Genomic DNA, 25,016 nt, shown 5'->3' with positions numbered 1-25,016 from the left:
TGACAGTAAATCAAATGCAAACACCCAGTAGTTCACATTGAACCATCTCTTTAAAAATAAAACATCAGCAGTGTTTTAAAGCGAGCACTCAAAGCTTACAAATCAGCAGAAAAAAGGCAACAGTGGGGTAATTAAATTATTATCAATCTGTTTGAGTTCTTGTTGACACGCCATTCCTCGGGTCGTTAAAGCACACTCCATCATGCTCGGTCACTATACCTCCAGGTACTTCTTTGAGCCTGTGTCAGTTAACTCCTTCACGAAAGGGGGGAAAGGTTCACATGAATTACTCCCAGCTCACAATTATCTGCATGTAACTGACTTTGACTTCACATGATTAAATGTTGACGCTAAGAATTTAACCCAAGGCAACCGTTTTTCTAAAGGCCGCCTAATAACCTTTCACAAGCCGTCCTCATTAAAGCACACGGTCAAAAGCAAACACTTTAATTTATGTTGTTGTGCTTATGAATGTTTGCTGACCGAGGGAGGTGTAATGATTATTTCTCTGCTTCGTCTACTAGAGATGTAATGATCCATCTTAGCTAAATGAAGTATCGATTTAAAATCAATAATCTATTATCATTGTGAAATGTGGCACTTTATAGTGAACAGAAGGTTTATTTTGAGTCTTTCAAATACCGTTTTTAAATAGACAAATCCTATTTAAATTGCTTTTGGGAGTTGATATAAATGTAACTGAATCTGTTAAAAGACATGATAGACAGCAGCCCCGAATTAAATTGAAATATTTGTCAACCTTTATAGTTCCAGAAAATAGTATTTTTAAAAGAATCGTTAAAATACTATATTATGATGAAACTTGTGCTTAATCCAGTCATCACTTCAGAAAACAAATATACAAAAAAAACCTAAAAAGGACCGGTAAAAAACCTAAAAAGCACATGAGTTGAAGGTTGCATCACTGTTAGGATACACCCGACATCCTGTGCCCTTGTACAATAAACCCTGTAAGATTTATTCTAACAACATTGATTCTTTATTGTCAATTCCTTAAGTATCCTTGTGTTGTATTTGCTGAAATAATTGTTGTGTTTCCTGCAGCAGGAAGGTCTTCTTTTGCATGGCATGTTTATCGAGGAACAGGAAATGCTATATTATCACAATATTTTCTAAAACAGCAAGCAAGATTAATCAATCCTTGTGAATTTAAAAGCATAACATCACAGCTTTATCCTTAATTCCTGCACACTGAAAGTTCAACATGTTAAAGTTCTCCTTTCACTTTATGAGTGACTGCTCTGGAGGAAGCACATTGTGCTAAAGGTATTCATCATTATCTTCTCTAAGGAGGTAGTCATCTCGGCATTGTACATTTTTAAGTGAATCGGTCAAAAACCTTCACTTAGAATAGATGGTTTAGAATCACTAAATGGAAAAGAAAACCTCGGAGAATTGTTGATGCAGATGCAAATCTTTGATTGAATTTCTTAACTTTCTCACAAATGTTGAACATTTGCGCATTTCCTCATGAAGTCGTAAGCTTAGAATATTAAGATTGCTGAAATAAACATTTGGGAGATTGTTTATCATTGAAATAAGCTGTGAGCTCTAACAAAGAGTGCTTTGTATTTCTAACGTTCCTGCTACTCTACACTTCTAAGAAGGGAACCACTTTACCTTGGGAGTTTAGCTACTTTCATTTGGCAAACTGTGTGTCCAATTAACCGCTTATCCACGATGGAAGTGAAGGTGAACAGAATTCTAAAGTTTAGATCACTGAGTGCTTTTCAGAAATATAAAAGAAAAATAGAACTTTGAAAGAGAGCACACTACTGTGATGAGGTTACCTCCAGGAAGACGTCTTTGCAGCACAGGAAGTCGGTTCTCTTCATGATGGCGTCAGCTGTGAGGACCAACTCGTTCTGACTGAGCGCGGGCTCCTTTGGACACGCATAGATTGCCTGAGGGGAACAGCAGGGGGTCGTTAGGAGGAAAATGCACTCAACAGTTCCTGATAGCTTCCCCACTCGAGCTCTTGAAAGCATCGGAGACCACTCCGACTCCCAGCACAATCTCTTGGTTATGAGTGTGTGTTACGAGTTGCAGTAGTTCTGATTACATCTTCAAATAATCATTATGATCTCAATTCACTGGAGCTGTTTTCTTTAAAAAGGTATATAGGCAGGGGTGCACATAACTGGTACGCAAGGTATGCATGCGCGGCAAAAATCTGAATTGCGTAACGTCACACCTTTGCGTACCTCAAAACATCTAAACAAAACATATATTTAGTCTACACGTGTTTCTTGTCAACAGTCAATGGAGTAAACTACGAGACATGTAAAAAAAAAACAAAGACATTAAGCAGCTACGTTGCCGTTTCGCTCCCTGCAAAAACTCTTCGAACTGGGTGCCGGCCGAGCCGCGCAGGACATAACCGACGGACCTGTGAAGCTTACAGGAAGCAGAGGCTTAGATCACCGGACGACAGAGTTGGTCGCCGTGTGCACAGACAGGGTTAACGTCGGTATGAACAACAGAATTGTGCCTAAACTCTGCCAACTGGCTGCAGTGGGAGACTCCCCTGTGCACACTCTGTGCCCCGCGCACACACTGGAGAACTGCGCAAAATCAGCTGATCACAACGTTCACGCTCTGTGGTCAATCTGCTGCAGTTCTATTTACAACAAAGTGGAGTAAAACACACAGTTGCAAACTTACTCAGGGTGTTAAAGGAAGAGTTTGAAATCAGACAGAGGTGGAAGAAGTACTCAGATATTGTACTTGAGTAAAAGTAGAAGTACCAGAGTGTTACTCTGTTACAATAAAAGTCCTGCATTCAAAATGTTACTCAAGTAAAATTAGAAATGTATTATCATCAAAATATAGTTAAAGTACAAAAAGTAAAAGTAGTCATTGTGCAGATTGGTCCATTTCAGAATAATATATATGATATGTTTTGTAATGATTGATCATTAAAGTGTTCTCAAAGCTGGTAAAGGTGCAGCTAATTTTACAAATTAGATCAAAGTCAAGTACAAATATCTCAAAATTGTACTTAAGTAGAGTACTTGAAGTGTACTTAGTAACTTCCCACATCTGAAATCAGATATGACTTCAAGTCATGTGATAATTTCTTAGTATTTGATCCTTCCACTTGGCCTCAGGAAATGCAACAACTTCACAGTTTTGGCAACAAGTTTTGGAGAAAGCAAATCGGAGGCTTAAAAAGTGACAGGGAGGTGCATTTGCATCATCTAGCATGCAAGAAGTGTAAATAGAGGACAGTGAAGGAGACACTGAGGAGGACCACGCTTCGTGTGGGGTGAGTACCAAACGCTGTCTCCTGGTACTCATCTGAGTAACTCTCTAAAAAAGTTATGTGCACCCCTGTATATAGGGCTACAAGCAGTGGCGACTGGTCATTAGGGGCAGATGGGGCACAGCCCCACCTAGTGTCAGCAGAAAGTATTAAAAATAATGATTACAAAAAAAATATATATATATAAAATATATTTGAAGATCATGTTTAATCATCTGATTCGTCTGTACATTGCTGTTTTAGTATGTGTTATTCTAATTAGTGTCTACAGTGTGTGCCTATTGAGCTGTTTAGAGCCATGTGGGACAAAACCCGATCCTGCCCCTCCCTCTCACTGTCTAAGTGAACGGTGACTGTAAAAACTACACTGCGCATGCTCAGAGTATTTTCCTATTTAATGTGTGTGGCAAAAAAATAATGACCATAGGGGCACTGAGCTGCCATCCCCACCATACGTCATCTCACATCATTCAGAGCTGATTGGCTGTAAGTACGTGTGCCGCGAAAAGTGTGGTGTATGAACAGGAGACGAGAGACGCGTCCTAAAACCAGGAAGTAAGCTGCGCATGGCTTCCCTCCACAAAAAAAGCAATGAGATTTTTTTATAGGATTTTAGAAAATAGCTCGAAATAAGATCTGTGGGAAACGTACCTGTTAGATAAATGTACGTTTTGTTCAGCCGGATAATATCCACATGTCTACCCTACTTTTATCATTTTTTAATCATAAATCTATCGATTAGATTTATGATTTTTGAAACTACAAGAAGATAAGGAGGACTTTTACAAAAAAGTAATAGAGATTTGTGTCCAGAAGGATAGGCAAATGGACTTCATCTTCAAGTCAAAGTAAGACCACCATTTTATTGAAAATGGGATCTTACTAAGAGAGAACAATTCAATATTTAAATGATAATAATTTTTTTTGGGTATCCTTTTGTTGAACTGTGTTTAAAATTAATCGAAGCATCAGACTAAAAATGCTTTTGAAAATAATATTATATTTAGATTTAGGTCCAAATATAATATTTGTAAACCTGAAGAGTCAGAGCCAGTGCCTCACCAGCCATGAACCTTATTGCAGGAGCTTATATATAGACATCTACGTTTTTTGTGCCCCACCACTTTTGTACATATAAAAACGCCACTGGCTACAAGTGCTTGTACCATTACATGCAACCCAGTCTCACTAGTCATGAAATGTAATCTATTGATTCGTGTTCACCAACACGATTTTCTCATTTTTTTTGTGTCACACAGAACGATTTTAAAAGCAATGTATTTATATTGGTAGTATGTTTCGTGCCTGCTCCAAATAATAACAAATTAGAAGGAATTTTTTTTTAAATAAATAAAGATTTCAGTATTCTGAGCCCCATTTCTTTTCCTCACCGACTGCAAAAGAAGTCCGACATTATACAATTTAAAATAAAAACAATAATCGTGGCTTGATATTGAGTAAGAAAATGTTTTTATGAACCACACAGCTTCCGGTCTTCCAAGACCCGACCGGACAAAAAGACGTGGTGCAGGCACGAAACATACTACCAATAGAAATACATTGCTTTTAAAATCGTTCTGTGTGACACGAAAACAATTGGAAAATCGTGTGGGTAAACACGAATCAATAGATTACATTTATTTCGTGACTATAACACGAAATTCTGGGGTTGTTACATGTCATCAAGGATAGATGGATGGTAACTGCCTTACTATAAATGGATACATTATAGACAGATGGAGGACAGACAGAAATGCATACACATTTAGGCCTGTCGCGATAATCGATAAATTGACTTATCGTACGATAAATCAAAATGGACTCGATAACTTTTCTGAGCTCGATAAATTGCCCTTTACATGCTTGTTTGTTTACATAAGGATGTGACCAGCATTTTAGCCAGGAGCGCTGTGGCTGCCGGCCCGGTGCGCTGTGAGGGGCGGGGCTCACACACAGCCCATGACACAGCCAGGTCAGGACACTCCGCGTGCAGCAGTCAAATGAATAATATAGAGACAAGCAGGAGACAACGTGTGACTTACTCGAGGGGAATTTGAAGTTAAATGTAATTGGTTGCAAAACCTAATACCACATCTCCGGTGTGGGAATATTTTTGGATTTAAGCCAAATCAACGAGGCGAACCTACGGACTTGAATGAGCCGGGCGGTGTGTCGCATTTGTTTTAAAAAGGTAGCAACAAAAGCTAGCAATACGACCAACCTTAAACTGCACCTGAAAAACAACCTACCCATTCCGTTTTCCCAGCTGGGAGCAAACACGGCAGCTGGAGATGGAGAGCCCCCACCTTCCCTACAGTTTGCAATCAAAGATGCATTTGCCCGACAATGCAAACATGTTGGTGTTCCTAGCTCGAAATCTTTGAAATACAGATTTGGATATGGCCTGTTGAGGCATCTGGGTCTTTGTATGGACAGTGGACTGTACACTTGACTGTTGTTTTAAGGAGGTTTTTTTTGCTTGTGACATATATATATATGAGAGAGAGCTCTGTTTTCCAGCCTGAGTCTATTTAATTGATTGTGTTGGTTGTGTGTGATTTTAATGAATTTGTTATAATTAAATGTATTTGTTTTATTTATTATATATAATTTATATATTTGAATATTATTTCACATTTCATTTTTAATGTTGAATGTTCAATACAAAGTTCTGTTTGAAAGGATGTACTTGAATTATTATTATCTATTATCATTATGTCAGTGGTCTAAAATGGTCTTACAACGGTGCCGACAATATTATCGTTTATCGCAATGATTTCTGGGAAAATGTATCGTCCAACAAAATGTATTATCGTGACAGGCCTATACACACTCATTTATTATTCTTTTATTGTACAACACAAGTAGCATTGTGTCAGAAGTAGGGTTGCAAAATTCCAGGAATTTTCAAAGATGGAAACTTTCCATGGGAATAAACTGGGAATTTTCAAAATTGAAGGTTGGCTCTTCATAGGGAACTTAAATATAGTTGCTATATTTTAGCATAATCTTGACTAAAACAAACAGATGCCATTCAAGTACACTTGAATATCCATGCCATAGCACACTGCATGGCTATTGAGACCACACCCCCTACAGGCACTGTGCATTCCTCCATCACATGCACAGATGAGTAATATTTAACTCAACATTCCTGTTTACATTCTTCAATGAAACAAATAATTGTTCAATAAAATAATTAAAACTTGTTCTGTTCTACTTTAAAAAAAAGAAAAAAATCTGTTGAAATGTCATGTTTTTTGTTTAATTTTGCATCGAATATTTCCAAAAATCCCCAGCTTAACTTCCCATGGAAACTTTCCGCCCCTTTGCAACCCTAGTCTGAAGTATGCTCCGTATAGAAATGGCTTGTCAATAACAAAATGACATGCAGCAGATGGCTTTCCTTCAGAGCTCATCATTAGAGCCATGTGGGACAAAACATAACCTTGCCATTCATTACCTCTCACTGCGGTAAACACAGGTGTCTTTTGACACTGATTGCTGACTGAAAGTCACACAGAAACACAAGGGAACTACAGTATATCTTCCTGAATAGTTATAAAAGGCCAAGTTCTTACATATAAATGGGTGTTCACTTTAAGCTTTTTTAACAGCTTTCTGTTGTATTTTTTATAACTGTTTATAATTGAACGTATGGGTTTTATACTGCCTTGTTTAAAACTTTTACTGATGTAAATAAACCCAAACAGCTCCATACAACATTTATAACACAGTTTGTAATAGTCTGCTGTGAAGCCCAGGAGTTTATATAATGATATAATCGTTTAAAGATCCTGACCATTTGTGTTGCCTGGGGTCTGAAATGATGAAAGGTTTTTCAGTAAAAAAAGAAACATGAGAATGTTTTAGACTCCAACCGTGACCTTCTGGTTTTGAGAAGCCCCATAGACTTTTATGTTTTATTACAAATAAAACAGACTAATCATTCAAAGTGAAGTAGTTTGCAGAGCACATTCATCGACCATGATCTCGAGATACAGACATATGAGATCAAACGAAAAATGAATGAAGGACCATTGTTAGCGTTTTATGTCTGCACCATGAACAGGGATTAATGTCAAGGTTATGTGAGAAAACATGTATGGGTTTGCGCATGTGTTTGTGTACAGTTTGTGGGGGTGTGTGTGCAGGGAGGCAGGGACGCATCAGACGTGGAGGATCTAAGGTTGAGGAAGATAAGAAACAGCAGATGAAAGAGATGAAAATGCCAAGTCGAGCGAGGAAAGCTCACCCGGATGTTGTCTAGGACTCTCTGAAACTCCAGCGGCTCGTCTTTCCCCTCCATGTCGGTTGGGTCGAGACCATCGCCGCCATAAATAAACTGGATGATGTCGCCGGTGGAGCTGCGTACCGTCAGGTCGTACTGTGAGCACAGATCCTCCAGGGACTTCACCAGACGCCTCTGTCCAAGCACAGGCAGGAACACAAAAATAAATCATGGTGACATATCCCAGAGACATGAAAGAAAGGCACCATCTGCACCGACGTACAAGTATATTTACATTTCAGACAAACGTGTGAAAATAAACGAGATGCAAACTTCTTCTAAAAGTGTTCAAGCATTCTGTTATCTTATTTGCATGTTTGGAGACAAACCTGGATTCATTGAATGAAAATGCAAAATATTCACAAACTCCAGCTTCCAGGTGTGCTGCTTTTCAGTGTTTTGTATTATTTTAAATGTAATATCTTTGGGTTTTGGACAGCTGGATAGACCATTATTCTTTGGAGGTCATTCCTTTTTTAAATTTAGACCAACATTGGTAAAATGGTTATGACCGCAGTGATGATCGCATACAAAACGTATGTTTAGAGCCAATTAATGCTATCTTGGCTCAACACTACAAGTGGCCCCTTTCACATTGTTTTATTTAAGACCCTGAAGACAGCTTGTGCATCTTGTGATTGCCATTTTCCTCTATTTTTGCTACTTTCCAATACTACAGACTAAATGGTAAGACAATATTACCATGGCAATGTAAGATGAATACAACCATAAGTTCCAGCCCAATGACTCATTTTAATTGTCAAGAACCCTTTTTCTTTTCACAAATATACTTGCATCACATAACAGTTATGAATATATGTTGGAGAAGTGAATTACGCCCCACTATTTACCGCCCCCATACATACGCTTGTAATACGTTTTTGCGAGACATTTCTTTTATTCAAAGAATCATTTGTGAATAGGTGCTACTACTTGCAGGATTTAATTGGAAATAAATCATCAGGCGTTACCTGCATATATCCGGTCTCTGCAGTCTTCACAGCAGTGTCCACCAGACCCTCTCGGCCAGCCATGGTGTGGAAGAAAAACTCTGTGGGGGTCAGGCCGGAGTAGAAGCTGTCGGCCACAAAGCCTTTAGCAGCAGGCAGCTGTGGAGAAATGATTGTGAAGCCTTAATATTCCAGAAAATGGTAAGTGTATCTACAGTTGTTATTTCTCTTATCCAGTTTCCATACATTTTGTTTTTACTCTTCTAAATTACAGAGAAACAAAAAGTATAAATAGAGACAAAACAGTGATTACTGTCAGTGCACTGAGGATTTTTGATTTAGCCAATCAGTGGCTGTGATTATATAATAACAAACCAAACTACCAAAAGAAAAATCAATGTCAAGGCCCTTCAAAGCCTGTGTGAGAGCTGGAAGAGGCCCCCTGTTGTTGTAATCACATTTCAGAATATTAATAATTCAATGGAAAAAACACATAACAAAGCCTCAAATAACAGCCATTCATTCAAAGAAAAAAAGAAACCATTGTATATAACAGCAGAATAATTCAGAATACAACGTCTATAACACCTTTGAGTATCAATCATAGGTATCAATTAGCACAGTCATTTAAATAAAGAAATTGGATCTTACTTTGGAGTGCTTTTCAAAGTGAGGTAGGGAGCGATTCTCAAAACCGTCAGGGACTCGAGAGCCACTTATGGCCTGCTGGCCCACACAGGCAATCATCTGAGAGATATTAATGAAAGACCCTGAACGTATACAGAGAGGAAATGTTACATATAGAACACAAACAAATGAATAATAATCTAAATAAGAGTAACAGAACACAGGCAGATATTCCTAGTTATGCATCTACTTGCACAAAAGACTATTGTTGACATTGCACATGTTTACCTCAGTTTTCAAGAGCCTCTTGGCCCCTTTATGGGTCACGTCTTTGTTTAAATCACAGGATTGGAACATGTAGGAGAATAATGCGCTCGCTTGTGAATAGACTACAGCAAAGGACACACTGTTTGGCCTTTAATAGAAAACAGTTTTCCCTGATGAAGAGCTCTTTAACTCTACACTGTTGTTTTCCCTCAGCCACAGCTAAAAGGGATACATATTTTATTGCAGCTCATTACTTTGAATCTTACATAAAGGACACAGTCATCTGAATAAAGACTTGTTTTAATATTCTAATACCCACTGCTCACTGAAAATGTTTTGGATAAACCTCCCTGTGGATATTTCTCAAAATAAATTCAGTGTTTACATTATTAAGAGGCTGAGCATTATTCTGCTGGGAGTTTGTTATTAGAGAAACAAGGCTTTGACAGGTTAAGAGTTTCCTTTCTTCATTGACTGAAGAAAGGTTTCTTCTTCAGGTTTGGTCTACCTATGTTGTAAATGTATTATCTTTTCGATTTACACACGGCATCTATTGCACGTCTGTCCGTCCTGGGAGAGGGATCCTTCCTCTGTTGCTCTCCCTGAGGTTTCTCCCATTTTCCCCTTTAAACTGTGGGGTTTTCTCTAGAAGTTTTGCCTTGTACGATGTGAGGGTCTAAGGACAGTAGGGCTGTCCCGAATACCATTTTTCGGGCTCCGGATATTCGGTAGTAATCAGCAGCGAATATTCGGCCCGCGCGAACCACTTCAACACGTGTATTTCGGTGTATTCACGGGATTCATTTTGTTATTCTACAGTATTGTTGTTTTATAGTTATTTGTTAATGTAACCCAATTTGTGTTCTTTGAAATTGAAAAGGATATCGCATTGTGTTTGTTACTTTCGTTGCAGTTGTATATGTCTTAAGTGTAATTTGGCTTGGCTTCCTATTTATGGACATGCTTTTATTTTTGAAGGAAAGTTAGCGCAGTTGACAGGAAGTTGTTTTGCTTTGGAAACAACGTGATGGAGATTAACGGAGAAAAGTCATATCTACATATAAAGACGAAGAAAGTAAACAATAACGTTTATGGTTAAGTGTTAGCACCCCCCGAAGAGGAACAAGCTCTTACGTTGATATTGGAGATTTCAATAAATTCAATTTGAAAAAAAACACGGGGGAAAAACGAACAAAACAAATAACTAAATTTAAACCCGAATAGTACTCCAACGAACAAATATTCGGGTACAGCCCTAAAGGACAGAAGGTGTCGTATTGTCATACTGATATTCTGTACAAACTGTGAAGTCCACTAGGACAAATGTAACATTTGTGATATTGGGCTATATAAATAAACATTGATTGATTGATTGATTGATTGACTGATACTGAAAGAATTTGATCCAAAGAATCCTAAAAGATAGACTGGGGGAATTTGAAAGGATGTGGGGTCCAATGGTGTCATTCATAAGGGGGACGGTCGGCTGAGATGCATTACACAAACAATCGTTTTTTTTAATGGCTTGGGTGGCACTGCTCGGGGAGGGAAGGGTGGGGGGGTAGTCTGGGCTCATTGGCACCCTTTAAGTTTATTTATTTGTATTATATATACTATTTTGTATGTTCTTTCCCAGAATTCTATTCTATGTATAGAATAGAATCGGAGGGATGAAACCCTCTTTAATGGTCACACATGCAGAGCACACAGTGAAATGTGTTCTGTTTTTAACCCATCCTAGTACCAGGAGTCTAGTACTAGGAGCAGTGGGCAGCTATTGCACAGCGCATGGGGAGCAATGAGAGTGAGGGGGGAAGGGGGATGTCCGGTGTCTTGCTCAAGGGCACCACGGCAGGGCAGGAGGTGAACTGGGACCTCTTCAAGTAGCAGTCCACACTCCATATTTAGGTCTGGTCGAGGATTTGAACCGGCGAACCTACGGCTCTCAGTCCAAGCCCCTACTGACTGAGCCACTGCCGGACAATGTATGTCATTAAGTATGGTATTCCTGTCATGTTTTTTCTTTATTATTGCTTGTTGGCTGTTCTGTTTGTCTTGTCTATGTTGAAAAAGAGAAGCATGATTTCCACCCCAAAGAAGTCTGTACTATTGCTTACACTTGTGTGCTTCTTCTCAATCAAAGTACTTGAAACAAGAGTTTCCTTTCTAGGCAGCTTACCTTTGGAGCCGCAGAGAGCCATGACCAGAGGGCTGTTGCTCTTGTCGAGCTCCCTGAGGCAGGCGCTGCCCGCTCGGTCTCTGATGACGGACAGCTCTTTCAAAATGAGAGCCTATTGAGAAGGACACACAATTAATCATCTTTGTTGGCTGAAAAACTAAAACTTTTATCAAGCCATCATAAATTAAGATCAACAAACAGACAAAAAACTGTGTTGTGAATTATGATTGGAGCCTTTAGAACAGGCTCTACAAATGTTTCCCTTCAGACAGATACTTCCTGTCTTTTCATGTCTGCTAGTGAAAGCATCAGTGTTTGGGTTGATCAAGGGTCGGCCTTCAGACACTAAAGCATTTTCCATTGGCAAGTAGACAAGGTCGAACCGATTATAACTTGTTTTAATGAACAAGTTTATTTATTTTGTATTATCAGTGTCATAGCACCTGTTGCTTTTTAGGAAAGTGTTTGTTCAGTGTTCATACAGTGAAATACATAACATTTTGTAAATGTTTTTTAAAAAATAGCAGGGGGAGAGAAGAGGAAAGTCAGAAGTGTTGACAAGCAGGGGAGGCATTTTTTTTACGATAAATGGCAATCAAATCAATGATATATAATAGATAATATAATATAATAGACCCTCCGGTATCATTCGTTTGGAATACGCAAATTAGTCATTCGAGACAAATTTCCACTGCAAAAGACTTTGAGAAAAACATTATATTAAAAGATTTTTTTCACAACTCTTTTGGGTTCAATCTTTAAAGCAACTTCCGCCCCAATAGAAAATACCAAGAATGTAATCATTTTCAGGATTTTAACCCTTTAAATGTCATTTTGAATACATGAAACCGCTGTTTTTTTCATGATGAAAAAAAAGCACACTTAGTCCTGTCTCATTCTCACACACAATCACTCACACCCAGGTTTAATGTTTAATATGTACGAGTGTGTATGAGTTTGAGAATGAGACAGGACTAAGTGTGCTCTCATGGCGTTTTGTTTTTCATTTGTGCCGTTTCATGTGTCTTAGAGGTAAACAGATGTATGATCTTGACCCAGCTTGACCTCGATGTTTTGAATTGTTTGGAACTTCAAAGTCCTTTGATAATGTCTCTTTAGCAAACAGACATACACAGTGATACATACACTCCTTCAAGTAAATAAAAACACCTGGCTGCAAAGCCAAAGCTTCAAATATGTGTAGTTTGGCTGGCTGGTCATTTCATTCCTGTGATACGCAACAACCAGTAAGATGAAGAGGAGCTTCTCTGTGGGACAAGAGGTCTCATGCAGCCCGTAACTTCAGCTGCAGGACTCATCAACAGAAACACCCTGAGAAGGAGAATCTGGTGTGGATCTGGCTGAACTGTGCTTGAAAGGAGTCAGCACAAAGATAATACACTTTTTTACACCCCCCCAACATTTATTATATGGAAAATAACTGCCTTTTTGTGCATGTTTTTCATAGAAAACGCTAATTCATGTTTTCAAACTGGCAGTTAAAGGGTTAAAATCCTGAACATAATTTAACATTTGGTATTTTTGATCAGGACTGAAGTTGATTGAAAGCCCCAAAAAGTAAAAAAAAATATTAATCTGTTCATTAATCATTTTAGAGCAGTTTTTGGAAGTGGACATTTTTGTCCCGAATGACTAATGTGTGAGTTTTTTGTTTAATCTGATTTTGTGCAAAAACTAATAATGCAAACAAATCAATTTTGTTGCTAATCTTTGACATATCCAAGTCTGTTGTAAAAAAAAAAAAAGAGCCAGTCCCCAGATATGTATTTATGGAAAATAGCTAATTTTCTCTGTTTCCATCAGTCTTTTGCAGTGGACATTTTTGTCTCGAATGGTCAATAAGCGTAGTCGATTTGTTACACAGTGAATTAAAGACCGATTTGGAATTCCAAAATAGATTGAGAAAATAGCCTTGTTACAAAAAATCAAGCCATTTGCACAAACATAACCAAAGTTATTGCAAAATTAAAAGTGAAAAATGACCCATATGGACAAAAACGTCCACAGTGATACCGGAGGGTTAAGATAGCGAGCTGATGTCCAAAATGTGTTGACATGGGTCCCAAAAGAGCACAGGCGTCTCTTATCCAAAGAAGAAGTGTGAATTGGGCTTGGTGGACTAAAAGGGGGCAGCTCTACAGTCTTGTTGGCATCTCCATTATTAGCCAGTGACCATGCTCAGCCTTTGCTGAAAGGATATTATGAAACTGCCTGGCCAACGATTCATATCTAATTCACTTAGAAATGTTCACCGGTAATTTGTCAAACCTCTGATGACTCAGCCCTGGTGTGAGCATTCAACAATTGCCATGGGGTGAGAGGCTATCGGTGGCAAATAAACGTGTTGAATTGATGATTTTAATTGTGATGAATATACACCTACCTCCAGAGTCTCCTCTGCTGTGCAGCCGGGCTGCTGCTGCAGTTTGCCCGTGGATAGGGCCTGGATGTATTCGTCACACTTCTTGTACCCATCATCCAGCAGGTCCTGTTTGGCCTTCAGCAGACCCTGGCCAGGTGTCACATCACCAATACCAATAGAGAAGCCTCGGTTGGCTAAAGAAAAAACAACAACAAAATCAACTGAAGTTACAATCAATATCTCTATAGATTACCCAGTTTGCAGGATCATTTAGTCTTGAAAATGTATTAATCAACTTATATGTACCAATAGGTTTATTTCTGTTGATACTGATATATATCAATTCAAATATCAGAGAGAGTTGTTATAACCCTGGAGGCCACCTACAGAGATACGCCGGAGTGAGTCTGGCCAGGCGGGACATGGCGTTCGCCGCCTCCAGCTGTCCCCAGTCTCTCAGCAGGATGTAGAAGATGTTCTTCTTGGAGCCAGACCCCAAGGTACCCTTGTCCAGGCTGCCACACATTAGCTCACTGTTGTGGATCACCACGACTAAAAATGTGACAAGAGAATGTGACAGGAATTGTAGTCATTAAGTCCCAGAATAGAAAGACAGGACCATGGTGAATAAATCACAGCGTGATGCTCGCCCTGAGACACCTGGTGCCGTGTGAAGCGGCTGATGAAGCTGAAAGACATTCAGACTGGCAGAATTATTCATGGAGGTCATTTCAGGAGAAGTTATTTTGGGATATTTAAAAAATTATATTTTCAGTAAATGATATGGTTTAGCTCATGGAAAAAGTAGCTTGGCTTTCTCAGGTAAGGCAAGGAAAGGCAAGTTTATTTATATAGCACCTTTCAACACAAGGCCATTCAAAGTGCTTTACAACAATGAACGACATTAAGAATATGGCATTTAAAAACAGTCATTAAAAATCAACGATAATCAAATGAAGAAATACATGGATACAAGTTAAGAAGAAAATGTTTCCTTTTCATTTACTGTCTCCTAGAGAAAATCTATAATGCAATACTATTATCAATATATTATTCCTAAATTGATTATTCCATTAGAACTGATCAAAAACTATCCAAGTTGTTACTTGACATGAGGACACACTTTTCTTTACATTAACGCATCTCTTTCTAACACATCTCAATGCACTGAACATTCTTCTGTTTGTTTGATATGGGATTTTGCATTCATTTTTCAAACCAAATATGTTTGTATTGTTATGTTGCTTTCAATTATATCCCCAATCGCTTCTCCTCTGAAACTTCATTAATAAGGTTGTTGATTGTTTATAAAGTAAGCTCTTGGATGTACATCATTGTATTGTGATTATACAAAAAAACACCAAGATGGCTGTTATTTATTGTTAAAAACTAATTCCGGCTTTACTCAGGTGTCTCTAAACCTCTTGTATATTAATAAATCGGATTAACCGACTGAAAACTGTGATAATAAAATAATCACATATAATAAAGTCAGACTGAAGCACTCCTTTGTGCATCAGTCAATCCTCACAGTAAATACAGAGCTGAATCCCAGATCAAATGCACGCTAAAGGGTCTTTGAGCATGCTTTCTCTCAGCGATTGTGCTGTTATGTTAAATGTTTGTTTTTCATGTATTGTGTCTTGATATTTGTCTATGTTGATGTTATACATATAGCTGCATTACAGACTTGATCTGACCATTTAAGTATTATCGTATAATACATTTCATCACTTAGCCAAATAACACATTTTAATTTGAAATGTTTAGAGCAGATTCTGACTCACATGAGTCGTTGTAACAGAGATCCTCTCCCTTGCCGCAGTACTGCTTGCCCCTGGTCCGCAGGTTGGCCTTCACTGGACATTCCTTATTGGGCTTCAGAATGAGGCTGAAGATCTGCTTGCCCGTCCACAGAGCCATGGGCTGATGGACACACAGCAAAGTGTTAGTGCCGGGTCAAAGACATGGAGTTATGTAACAAGCCCACCAGTGTAGTACCTTCATGATAGCAGGGCGGGGGAGAGTGATTTTTACTTTCTCGTCATGCCCCACGAGCATCGATGCCACAAGCTGGCAGGTCTTTGATCTCTCAAAGAAGGTGTCCTTCAGCGTCAAGAGGTAGGCCCCTAGGAGGTAGAAATAAGCTAATAAATTAATGGGAATTAAATAGTGGTTTTTCGTATTTTCTGGCTTAAGTGCACCCCCATTAGGTACAAATGGTTATTGAATGCCTACGGATTACTCAAATATTCAAAGGAAAAAAAGAATGAACATTTTCTTATACCATCATAGCCAGTTTGCCCTTGTTGCAGTGATAAATGATCCTCCACCTGTATCTCAAAGCAGCAGGACTCACATCACATAAAGAGCACAGAGAGAAAGAGTGTACCACGTCAGCGCACTGACCTGTCAGAAAGTCCTGAATAGCAGCAATCAGAGGTTCGCCATTTCTTGGAGTGACAAAATTTGCTTTCGTCTGGAAGAAAGATAAAAACATGGGTTTAATCGCTGAATGTAAACACTCATATTTGAGACTTTTTAAGACCACTTTGAATAGAATGTAAGCCCTATTTCACAGCAAGACAGTATGAAGGAAAATTGCTATGAAAGAAGAAATACGTCCCATAATACTTACAAAATAAATGTATTCATGTTGAACATAAGAACAATGACTGAACATAACAGCATAACAGTACACAGAACTGTGTTAGCGTGTTAGACAAAAAGTGTGTATGTGTGTGTGTCTCTGTCGGTGTGTGTGTCTCTGTATGTGTGAGGGTGTGTGTGTGACAAGAGATATCTTCTGAGCTCTGCTGCCTTGGCTACAATCTTTCATCGTTGCTGTTGTAGGATTGGTGTTTAACTACAGTATGGTATTTAGCGTCCACAACACCTCTGTTTTTAGGGTTGACGTAGAGCCAAACGTCCCCCGATGTTGTTGTGGGAGCTGCTGCACTAGCTAACGCTACATTTGCAAAAAAGAACGCTAATTCTTTTTGCAAACGGTGCAGCGGGCTTCAAACACATTTCCCTCCACTGGTTTCAACCAAGCACTAAATTCGATGTTTTCCAACCAAATACGGTTGAACTTACACTTCCCCATATTTATTTGTAGCCTAAGTAGATTAGAAGCTGAAGCTTGGTTGCTAGGTTACTGGGGGAAACAAAGTTAGTGATTACTGGTTCCATGTTGATTTATTTCAATACAAATTGTTGGGGGGAACTGAAAGGCTATTACCGTACTGGTTACTTTGCAGCCCGGACATTTTCCCCAAAACACATTTAGACGTGATCGCAACACAGAAGTAGGCTACCTTTCAAATCCGATCATTTTTAAGACCTTCTAAAATCATATTTAAGACCTTTCTTATTTTTTTGATCATATTTAAGACTTTTTAAGGCCTTAAATTCTGAATATCAAATTTAAGACTTTTTAACGACTTTTTAAGACCCCGCAGGAACCCTCTGTTAGGTGACGTGTGTGTTGTGAATGGAGCCGCGTGGTGATGAAACGTACCCCCATCAGGACGAGGGCCTCGGCTTTGGCTTCTTCAGTCTGAGGTAGATGAAGGTTCATCTCATCACCGTCAAAATCGGCATTGTACGGGGTGCACACGCACTCGTTGAACCGAAACGTCCTGTGAGGTTTGATTCTGGCCTGGGAGGTTGGGGACAGTAAAAATAGAGACATTCATAATGAAGACTTACTGCATGTGTAACCCGGCGTCTTCTTTAGCAGTGAAATTATTCTTAATATTGTGAACATGTTCAACATATCTTGGCCCATTCCATCCATTTGTTTTAAATACTGTACAGCTTTTTTCATTTTTTAAAACAGATGTTTATAAATTCATACTTCTTACTTAGACATATTACATTACATGTTACTTATTAGACGCTTTTATCCAAAGCGACTTACATACTCAATACTGTGGGCAATCCCCACAGGAGCAATTTGGGGTGAAGTGTCTCAGGGACACAACGACATGCTGAGTGCAGTGGGGTTTGCACCTGTGCTCCCCTGATCCGAACACCAACGCACAACCCCCTGCACCACGCGCCTCCCTACATATAGAAGCAGTTTCAGGCACCGCCGATAATTACTAAAGTTCTATTTTCTTAACTGCCAAAAATACCTGTCAAGCCTGCCAGCCTAATTAATCTGAAGTAGATAATCATTTTTGTTCAGTAGATAATTGTAAAAGATGCTTCAATTATACTGTTGCTAACATTATAGGGCATTTTAATTTATAGTGTTTATGCCAGCAACTGTAGAAAATTAAACATTTCACAGATAAATGTAGCAGCTTTTAGCTTTGCACTGACCTTAAATAACTGTTTTGGCAAGTTAACTGTGGAGGATTCATCATGAGTTATCAAGAAAAAGAAAACAAGCACTGACGCTATTTTAGACAGAAGAGGAGAATGGTAACGACCCTGATAATAGCATAAATGTTAAGTGATGAAAGCACGGTGTACTGAAACAAGGTTGTTTTTTTTCTTTCATTTGTTCTTTTAAAAAACCAAGCTTACGATGTGGGCCATGATGCTGAGTTTGTGCAGGGAAGGCTGTCGATTGAAGAGGACGATGTCTCCATCGATCATGTGTCTTTCCACCACATCTCCGAACCTCAGCTCCTGAGCTATCTTCTCACGGTTTCCATACTTTAAAAACCTGGCAGAAGATACAAATACAAAAATATATATTTGTTTTAAAATGTGAACTACGTCAGGTAAGGAATGTTTTTTAATTTGCCAAAGACGTAGCCAGCCTTACCTTTTCATCTGTGTGCTACGATTCTGGATGAAGTTGGCTCCGGGATGAACTTCAGGCCCGTTGCGGACCAGTTTCCTCAATAGCTCCAGATTGGCTTTGTTCACCTATAATAAAGAATCACATTTAGATGACTTTAGTCCTGGCATGGAAGTGGTTGTTTAGTGTAGGGAGGCTTACCTTCTCTGGGTATGTCAGGATTTTAGCCACGTGCACAGGGACGGCCACCTCATCTATCCTCAGGTTTGGGTCGGGAGAAATGACGGTTCTGCCAGAGAAGTCCACTCTTTTTCCCGAGAGGTTTCCTCTGAATCGACCTGAATTTTTCACAGTAAATGAATCAGTTAGTCTGCAATTTCAAATGTGCAGTTCCTTTTCTACACCGAGTTGCACACGCAGAGTACGAAATACATACCTGCTAAGTGCCACATTTCTGTAAAGTACTTCTTGGGTTGTTAAACCCATTATACCGACATAAAAAGCTCACTCAAATGTGAGTGCAAGAGTGAGAAAGCTAGGATAGGTACCCACATCTGCTCTGCTTTATGTGTTACACTGTACCCGACTACTTTAATCTCTTTAAAAAATTGACAAATCTGAAACAAAATGTTCAGGTTCAACTTTTGGCATTACCAAGTGTTTTTTATTTACTTGATAATGGCATTTAGTGTGAAGAGTTGAATAAATACACTGTGTCCACATTACAGAGTTTATTTAAAACATTAAAAATTGGCAAAATAAGATCTCACATGTTTTTATATTCACTTTACCTTGCTTTCCCTTGAGTCTCTGCACAAAGCCTCGGGTCCATTTCTTCGGTGCCATGTTGAGGGGAATGCCCGAGAGCTCGCTGTTGATGTACAGCGCACACTGCAGCTGGAGGAAGTCCCAGTCCTCCATGATCATCTGGGTCTTCGCCCCTGTCATACGGTGCTAAATGATCAAATACTTTGTTAATGAGGACCGTCTACAATGAAATGATGAAAGGTTATTACTGCATTCAGGACGTTTTTTGTTGTAAAGATCATAATGGGTTAGCTTTGTTATAATGTGTTAGTCCATTTTACAAACAATAAAACTCTAAATAAAAAACTAGGTTTGAAGTCATAGAAAATAGATTTCTACACTTAAAGACAATATTAGACCCAGAGTTCGGCCGCCGGATTTATATTTCAGAGGCTGTGTGCTCAGCAAAAAAACAAGATGGTTTTTTTCTCTTTGCTAAAAGCCACCACAGCTCAATACTTTGAAATGAGGTCAATCATCTAGTGTCTTCTGTCTTCAAAACTAGAGGCTAAAGTCCTACAAGTCCCTGCAGACATCCAGCCCTATCATCTTCAATAACAGATACCAACCTTTTTGATGACATCGTTGAGGAAGATTATCTCTGTGAGCTTCATGGTGAGGTCGTCCTCGTTGGTGCCGGACTTCAGGTCGCTGACCACAGAGGGCCGGATGCAGAGGGGGGGCACCAGGAGGCGGGTGAGAATGAGGTCCGCGGGTTTCCCTGCCTCAGGGTTCATCAGCAGCAGGGGAATGTCTTCTTGGGGGATCCTCTTGAACATGTTCAGCACCACCAGAGGGTTCAGGTTTTCCTGAAGAGGAAATAATAATCAAGGCAAAATACAGGAATGTGCAGGACCTCCATATAGGGCTCAGTGTTGCTTGAAATGCTTTTGATGACACTAAAAGACTTATTTCTAAACAGTTGTTTGAGTAATATACCAATGATTTATAAAAACACGTTTTCATTTTAGTAAATTACTGGAATGTAATGGAACATTTTTTGCTTTAAAAGCGACCTTTGGTCCCCTGAAAGGCGCTATATACATTTAAGTTATTATTTTATTATTAATAAATCAATACTTGGTGTTAAACATTTGCTTTTCCTGATTTACATGATGAAATATATTATCGACAAATAATAGAATAAGAATATAACCAACAAGTAGAATCACTAAATTCAACAGTAGGTAAAAAACATCAAGGTTTGACACTGCTGTAACCTTTCACCCTCTGCATGGGAACACTAATGAGACCAACTGTGAAACATTGTACCTGTGCTCTGGTCAGCAGAGGTTCCACCACTTTGTTGTGCTCAATGGCAGTGTCGAAGGACTGCAGGAAATCTGTCACAAAGACATCCACCACCTTCTTGTTGGTTTTGTACTTCTCATGGATGATCTTTAGCAGGCCACACTTTTTCACTGGTCCTGAAAAGTATAAGAGACACACGACTCAGCTTCTCCAATTATTGAATCAGAATGAAACGTATGTGGCAAAAAGTAAAACTAAACAATTTCTCTTATTACCATTGAAAGCAGCACAACTCATACAGATCGTCTTTTTGCGGCATTTATCAGAGATCTTCTTCTTCAACCCTCGTTTCTGGAGATAGGCCAGGTTGGGCCTTTTTAACATATCCATGAACAGCAGTTTGTCCTCTTTTGTCAGCATTATGCTCGAGCATGTCTTGCAGATCATCTGGAAACATGACAAATTACAATGATCACAATGAGGGTGGTAAAACATTGTCTCACATAGGTGCTTGAATCATTTACAGAAATGTACAAACTATTATTATTGGAGAGGTATAAACATATTTGCTTGTTTTCATATTTCACATATTTACTTGAGATAAATGGTAAATGAAATGAATTTATTTAGCGCTTATTTGATCCCTGATTTCACTACAACAAGTTAGCATTCGCCCATTGACACACATTCATATAGAGGCAGGGGCTGCTGTACAAGGTGTCACCTGCTCAGGGGAGAGTAACATTCACACACCATTGGCCATGCCATCACGAGCAATTAGGGGTTCATTCTCTTGCCCAATGGCACTTTGAAATGTTATCTGCAGCAGCTGGGCTCAAACCACCAACCCTACAGCTGACCCAATGCCACAAGATTAGCTCAGTAACTTTGCCAAAAACAATCCATTTCCTACAGTTATAATTGTGATACTCTAGTGACATCTAGAGGAAATATACAATAATAATACATTACATTTATAAAGCGCTTTTCCTGGTGCTCAAAGCGCTTACAAGCAAGTAAAACAAAATAACAACAAAAGTACTAAGCTAGGTGGAATAAGGGCGATATATATATATTTCTGTTTGCTTTATTCCCGATGGAGGTATCTTTAACTTTGGTTGTATCAATGCTTCTTCTTGCAGTGTGGAACATAGGCTCTCTGAATGTTGGTCTCACTATTGTTTAAGCTGACCAAATAATACAGCCTTGCACAAATGTGTAAGTGCCCAAGTTGTAAACAAAATAAATACTATATACACCGTCTAAAAACTCTCCTGTTTGTTTGTTGTCAGAAGGCTTAAAGAAAAATGAACGGCCCATTAGTCATGAAACTTGGTAAAATGGTGAGGCAGGGACCGAGGAAGAACCCATTAGATTTGAGTAGATCTGGATCACATGGCGCAAACACAACATATTTACTTTTGGTTAACTTTTCGAGAAAGGGCAATTGTCCTTGGCTGAGGTCTGCGCTCTTAAAGTGCTGTATTTGATTAGACTGTGAACTCACCTGTAAGATTCCTATGATGGCTTTAAAATAGCCGACATGAAAACATGGCAGCTCCAGATCCAGGTAGCCATAATGTCCCAAGCAGTCTGCCAGATTCTTCCCACATGTCAAACACGGTCTGTCTTTCTCACTGGTGCCCTGCAAAAACACATGAGCAGAGGGATGAGCCTATAGCGTGATGTTGGCCTAAGGTACGTGGTAAATATTTGAAATGAGTGACAACAGTGACATGTTTTGCATGTTGGTGTATTGACAATGATTATCTTCTTTCCCTGCAAACAAGAGAGTTTCTGAGCAAGTCATACCATACGATGGTCCAACACTCCATAGGCCAGTGGAGTGTGTTTGGTGTCTTGGCTGTACAGATTCTTACTGACCACCTGGATGTGGGCCTGCTTCCGCATCTGTTCAGCAGATTTCATGCCAAAGCAAATGTGGCTTCTGCAAATAAGCACAAAAAGTAACGATTAAGCAAGGAATATCTCACAGTGCAAGATCAGCTGCATTTAAACCTTGACAAACTGTTGATACATTGTTGCATGAGAAGTGAACAGGAACAGATTCTAACAACATTTATTGAATGCAAATTGTGGTTAATGCATGTTTACCGTTGATTTAACACTTAAATACGTTCATAATTACAACATGTGCTCAATCGTCACATTTTAACTGAGTTTGACAGAATGGCACGTTGTCTTTTCCACAATGCATTCGTGAGCTGGCGTTAACTTGTTTATCAGAACAACTAGCTAACGGCGATAAACGTAATTATAAGTATCCTTTTAATATTAACCCAACTTTAAGTTAACACTGTCAATATAAGCTTCATAGCAAACTGTCTGACACTGGCTAACAGGTGAGCTAGTTAGCTAGCAGTGTTTCTCAGTCTGTTTGACTTACATTTTTTTGGCCACATCTGTCTCTCTGAACTGTTCCTTCACCATTTTGGCAACTTCTCCAAACCAAGCTACAGCGAAACTACTGTAATTGTTATGTTGTCCTCATTCCAGCAGGCCAGGCTTTACTGCAACCAGCACGCTGTCATATCATTTTCATATGTTGTGAAAATGCTAGCAGTCAGCATCATGCAATGTGTTGATAGCATGCGTAACACTGCCTTCAGGGTTCATCTGAAATCTAGCGACTTTAATCGTAAATGGTGAAAAAGCACATTTTATACTGAGTTTAGTGCTATGAAATTGTTCTTTATTTTCATTAAGAGATAACTTAGAGTACGTTTATTCTAAAATCTATGATTTTAAGCCCATAAAAATGCTTGTTTATGATTGATTTTCTTGAAGTATGCATATTACAAGAAGTGCCTGAAAGCAGCACACGCGTCTGGACAACAACAGCAAGAAAAAGAAGGCACGGGAGCACGAGCACGATCAGCCTCAAATCAGTGCTGACACCTAGCGGCTAACATTTGTAAACACTTGTAATGGGAATGGTGAATAGGTTTTATCTACTAAAAGTCAATGAAATTATACTAACTGAAATAACTTACAGGAAGTTATTTAGTTTAGTAAAATGTGAATTTATTGTTAATTTAAAGGAATAGTTTGACATTTCAAAATATTTGCTCGCTTACTTTTTGCAATATCCAAGATAAGGAGATAGTTTCCGTTTGTAAATGGCAAAATAATAAATAAATAAATACAAATAAACACAATGTCTTTTTATTTATGATTTTTCTTAAACAATTGTAGCCTATCTATATTTTGGCAGTGTTCTCACCCCAGGAAATGTTCCTCATTCATATATTTAAACAAAATGTAACTGTGTTGTTTTGATTCTTTGACAATTCAACAAAAGAAGACCATTTTCTTTCTATACTGAATAAGATGGCAAAAGAGTGGATATTTTTCGGCTACCTAAATATTATAATAGTATTAAAGAACGTTCTTTCAATTAACTCATCAGAAGCCAACCTCCTGTCTATCCCCCCACAAACCAAGCACCGAAACTGGGGGGACAGAGCTTTCTCCATCGCTGCCCCCTCCCTCTGGAACTCACTCCCATTAAACATCAGAGACTGCACCGACCCCCCCACCTTCAAAACACACCTCTTCAGACTGTCTTTTAATGTGGGAATAATGTTGTGTTGCTGTTTTAATATTTTAATTCAACTTTTTACATTTCATTTCCTTTTTATCACCGCATCGCATTTGCGGCTCAGTTGAGGCCCCCTCCACGAGATGAGGGCGTGAGACCCCACCCAGTCTGTGTGATCTGCGTGTAGGGAGGGGCGTCCCGGTTCTATACTATAACTATATTATGTCAAGAGTTACATTTAGGTGCACAATGGCTCTTGCAAACTCTTTGATCAAACACGCTAACGCTAGCTACGTAAATATGACGCTCTATGTATAAAAACAAAACAAAACTTACCTTCTTATTTCTTTCTCCACTTAAATGAACTTTATTTCTTCTTGTTCGTTCTCTCTATGTCTGGTCATATATCAATCTGTTCCACGTAGCGCGCCCCCTAGAGGCCTGAAGCACTTCCGGAATGTTTTTTTTTGTAATGTCTTTTTTTTTTGTAACGTTATTCGGTTGTATGTGCTTTTGACTTTGCATATCGTTTTTGTATTTGCAGTGTTTTTCTGTTGCGTTTGTTTTCGGGGTTTGTGTGTTGTAGGTTTAGCTTGCATCATTTCTGTAAATGCAGCGTTTTTCTGTTGTATGTGTTTTCAGGGTTTGTTGGTTTTT

At 38.9% G+C, this 25,016-nt stretch overlaps 1 protein-coding gene across 2 annotated transcripts in view; it reads right to left on the bottom strand.

The window, feature by feature from the left end:
- The window catches only part of polr3a (polymerase (RNA) III (DNA directed) polypeptide A), a 30,024-nt gene extending 5,289 nt beyond the window's left edge, over nucleotides 1-24,735 (bottom strand). Inside the window, exons 1-21 of one of the 2 annotated variants that reach the window (XM_034212007.1) lie at nucleotides 24,696-24,735; nucleotides 22,610-22,745; nucleotides 22,305-22,442; nucleotides 21,073-21,244; nucleotides 20,819-20,973; nucleotides 20,116-20,355; nucleotides 19,531-19,693; nucleotides 18,941-19,077; nucleotides 18,764-18,867; nucleotides 18,520-18,661; nucleotides 17,504-17,644; nucleotides 16,393-16,462; nucleotides 15,985-16,112; nucleotides 15,771-15,909; nucleotides 14,371-14,535; nucleotides 14,005-14,177; nucleotides 11,601-11,712; nucleotides 9,179-9,297; nucleotides 8,549-8,686; nucleotides 7,542-7,712; nucleotides 1,812-1,925 (exon numbers count right to left, since the gene is read on the bottom strand). In XM_034212007.1, the coding sequence (XP_034067898.1) occupies nucleotides 1,812-1,925; nucleotides 7,542-7,712; nucleotides 8,549-8,686; nucleotides 9,179-9,297; nucleotides 11,601-11,712; nucleotides 14,005-14,177; nucleotides 14,371-14,535; nucleotides 15,771-15,909; nucleotides 15,985-16,112; nucleotides 16,393-16,462; nucleotides 17,504-17,644; nucleotides 18,520-18,661; nucleotides 18,764-18,867; nucleotides 18,941-19,077; nucleotides 19,531-19,693; nucleotides 20,116-20,355; nucleotides 20,819-20,973; nucleotides 21,073-21,244; nucleotides 22,305-22,442; nucleotides 22,610-22,726 (2,838 nt within the window). In that variant the 5' untranslated portion in view covers nucleotides 22,727-22,745; nucleotides 24,696-24,735. Of the gene's footprint in view, nucleotides 1-1,811; nucleotides 1,926-7,541; nucleotides 7,713-8,548; nucleotides 8,687-9,178; nucleotides 9,298-11,600; nucleotides 11,713-14,004; nucleotides 14,178-14,370; nucleotides 14,536-15,770; nucleotides 15,910-15,984; nucleotides 16,113-16,392; nucleotides 16,463-17,503; nucleotides 17,645-18,519; nucleotides 18,662-18,763; nucleotides 18,868-18,940; nucleotides 19,078-19,530; nucleotides 19,694-20,115; nucleotides 20,356-20,818; nucleotides 20,974-21,072; nucleotides 21,245-22,304; nucleotides 22,443-22,609; nucleotides 22,746-23,204; nucleotides 23,249-24,695 lie in introns of those variants that run through there. The other variant, XM_034211998.1, reaches the window with a different exon arrangement.
- Between the last annotated feature and the right edge of the window lie 281 nt (nucleotides 24,736-25,016).

The sequence above is a fragment of the Gymnodraco acuticeps genome, unplaced genomic scaffold (genome assembly GCF_902827175.1).
Source record: "Gymnodraco acuticeps unplaced genomic scaffold, fGymAcu1.1, whole genome shotgun sequence".
In the NCBI taxonomy this organism is placed as follows: domain Eukaryota; kingdom Metazoa; phylum Chordata; class Actinopteri; order Perciformes; family Bathydraconidae; genus Gymnodraco; species Gymnodraco acuticeps.
This window is presented reverse-complemented; position numbering and strand designations above follow the sequence as displayed.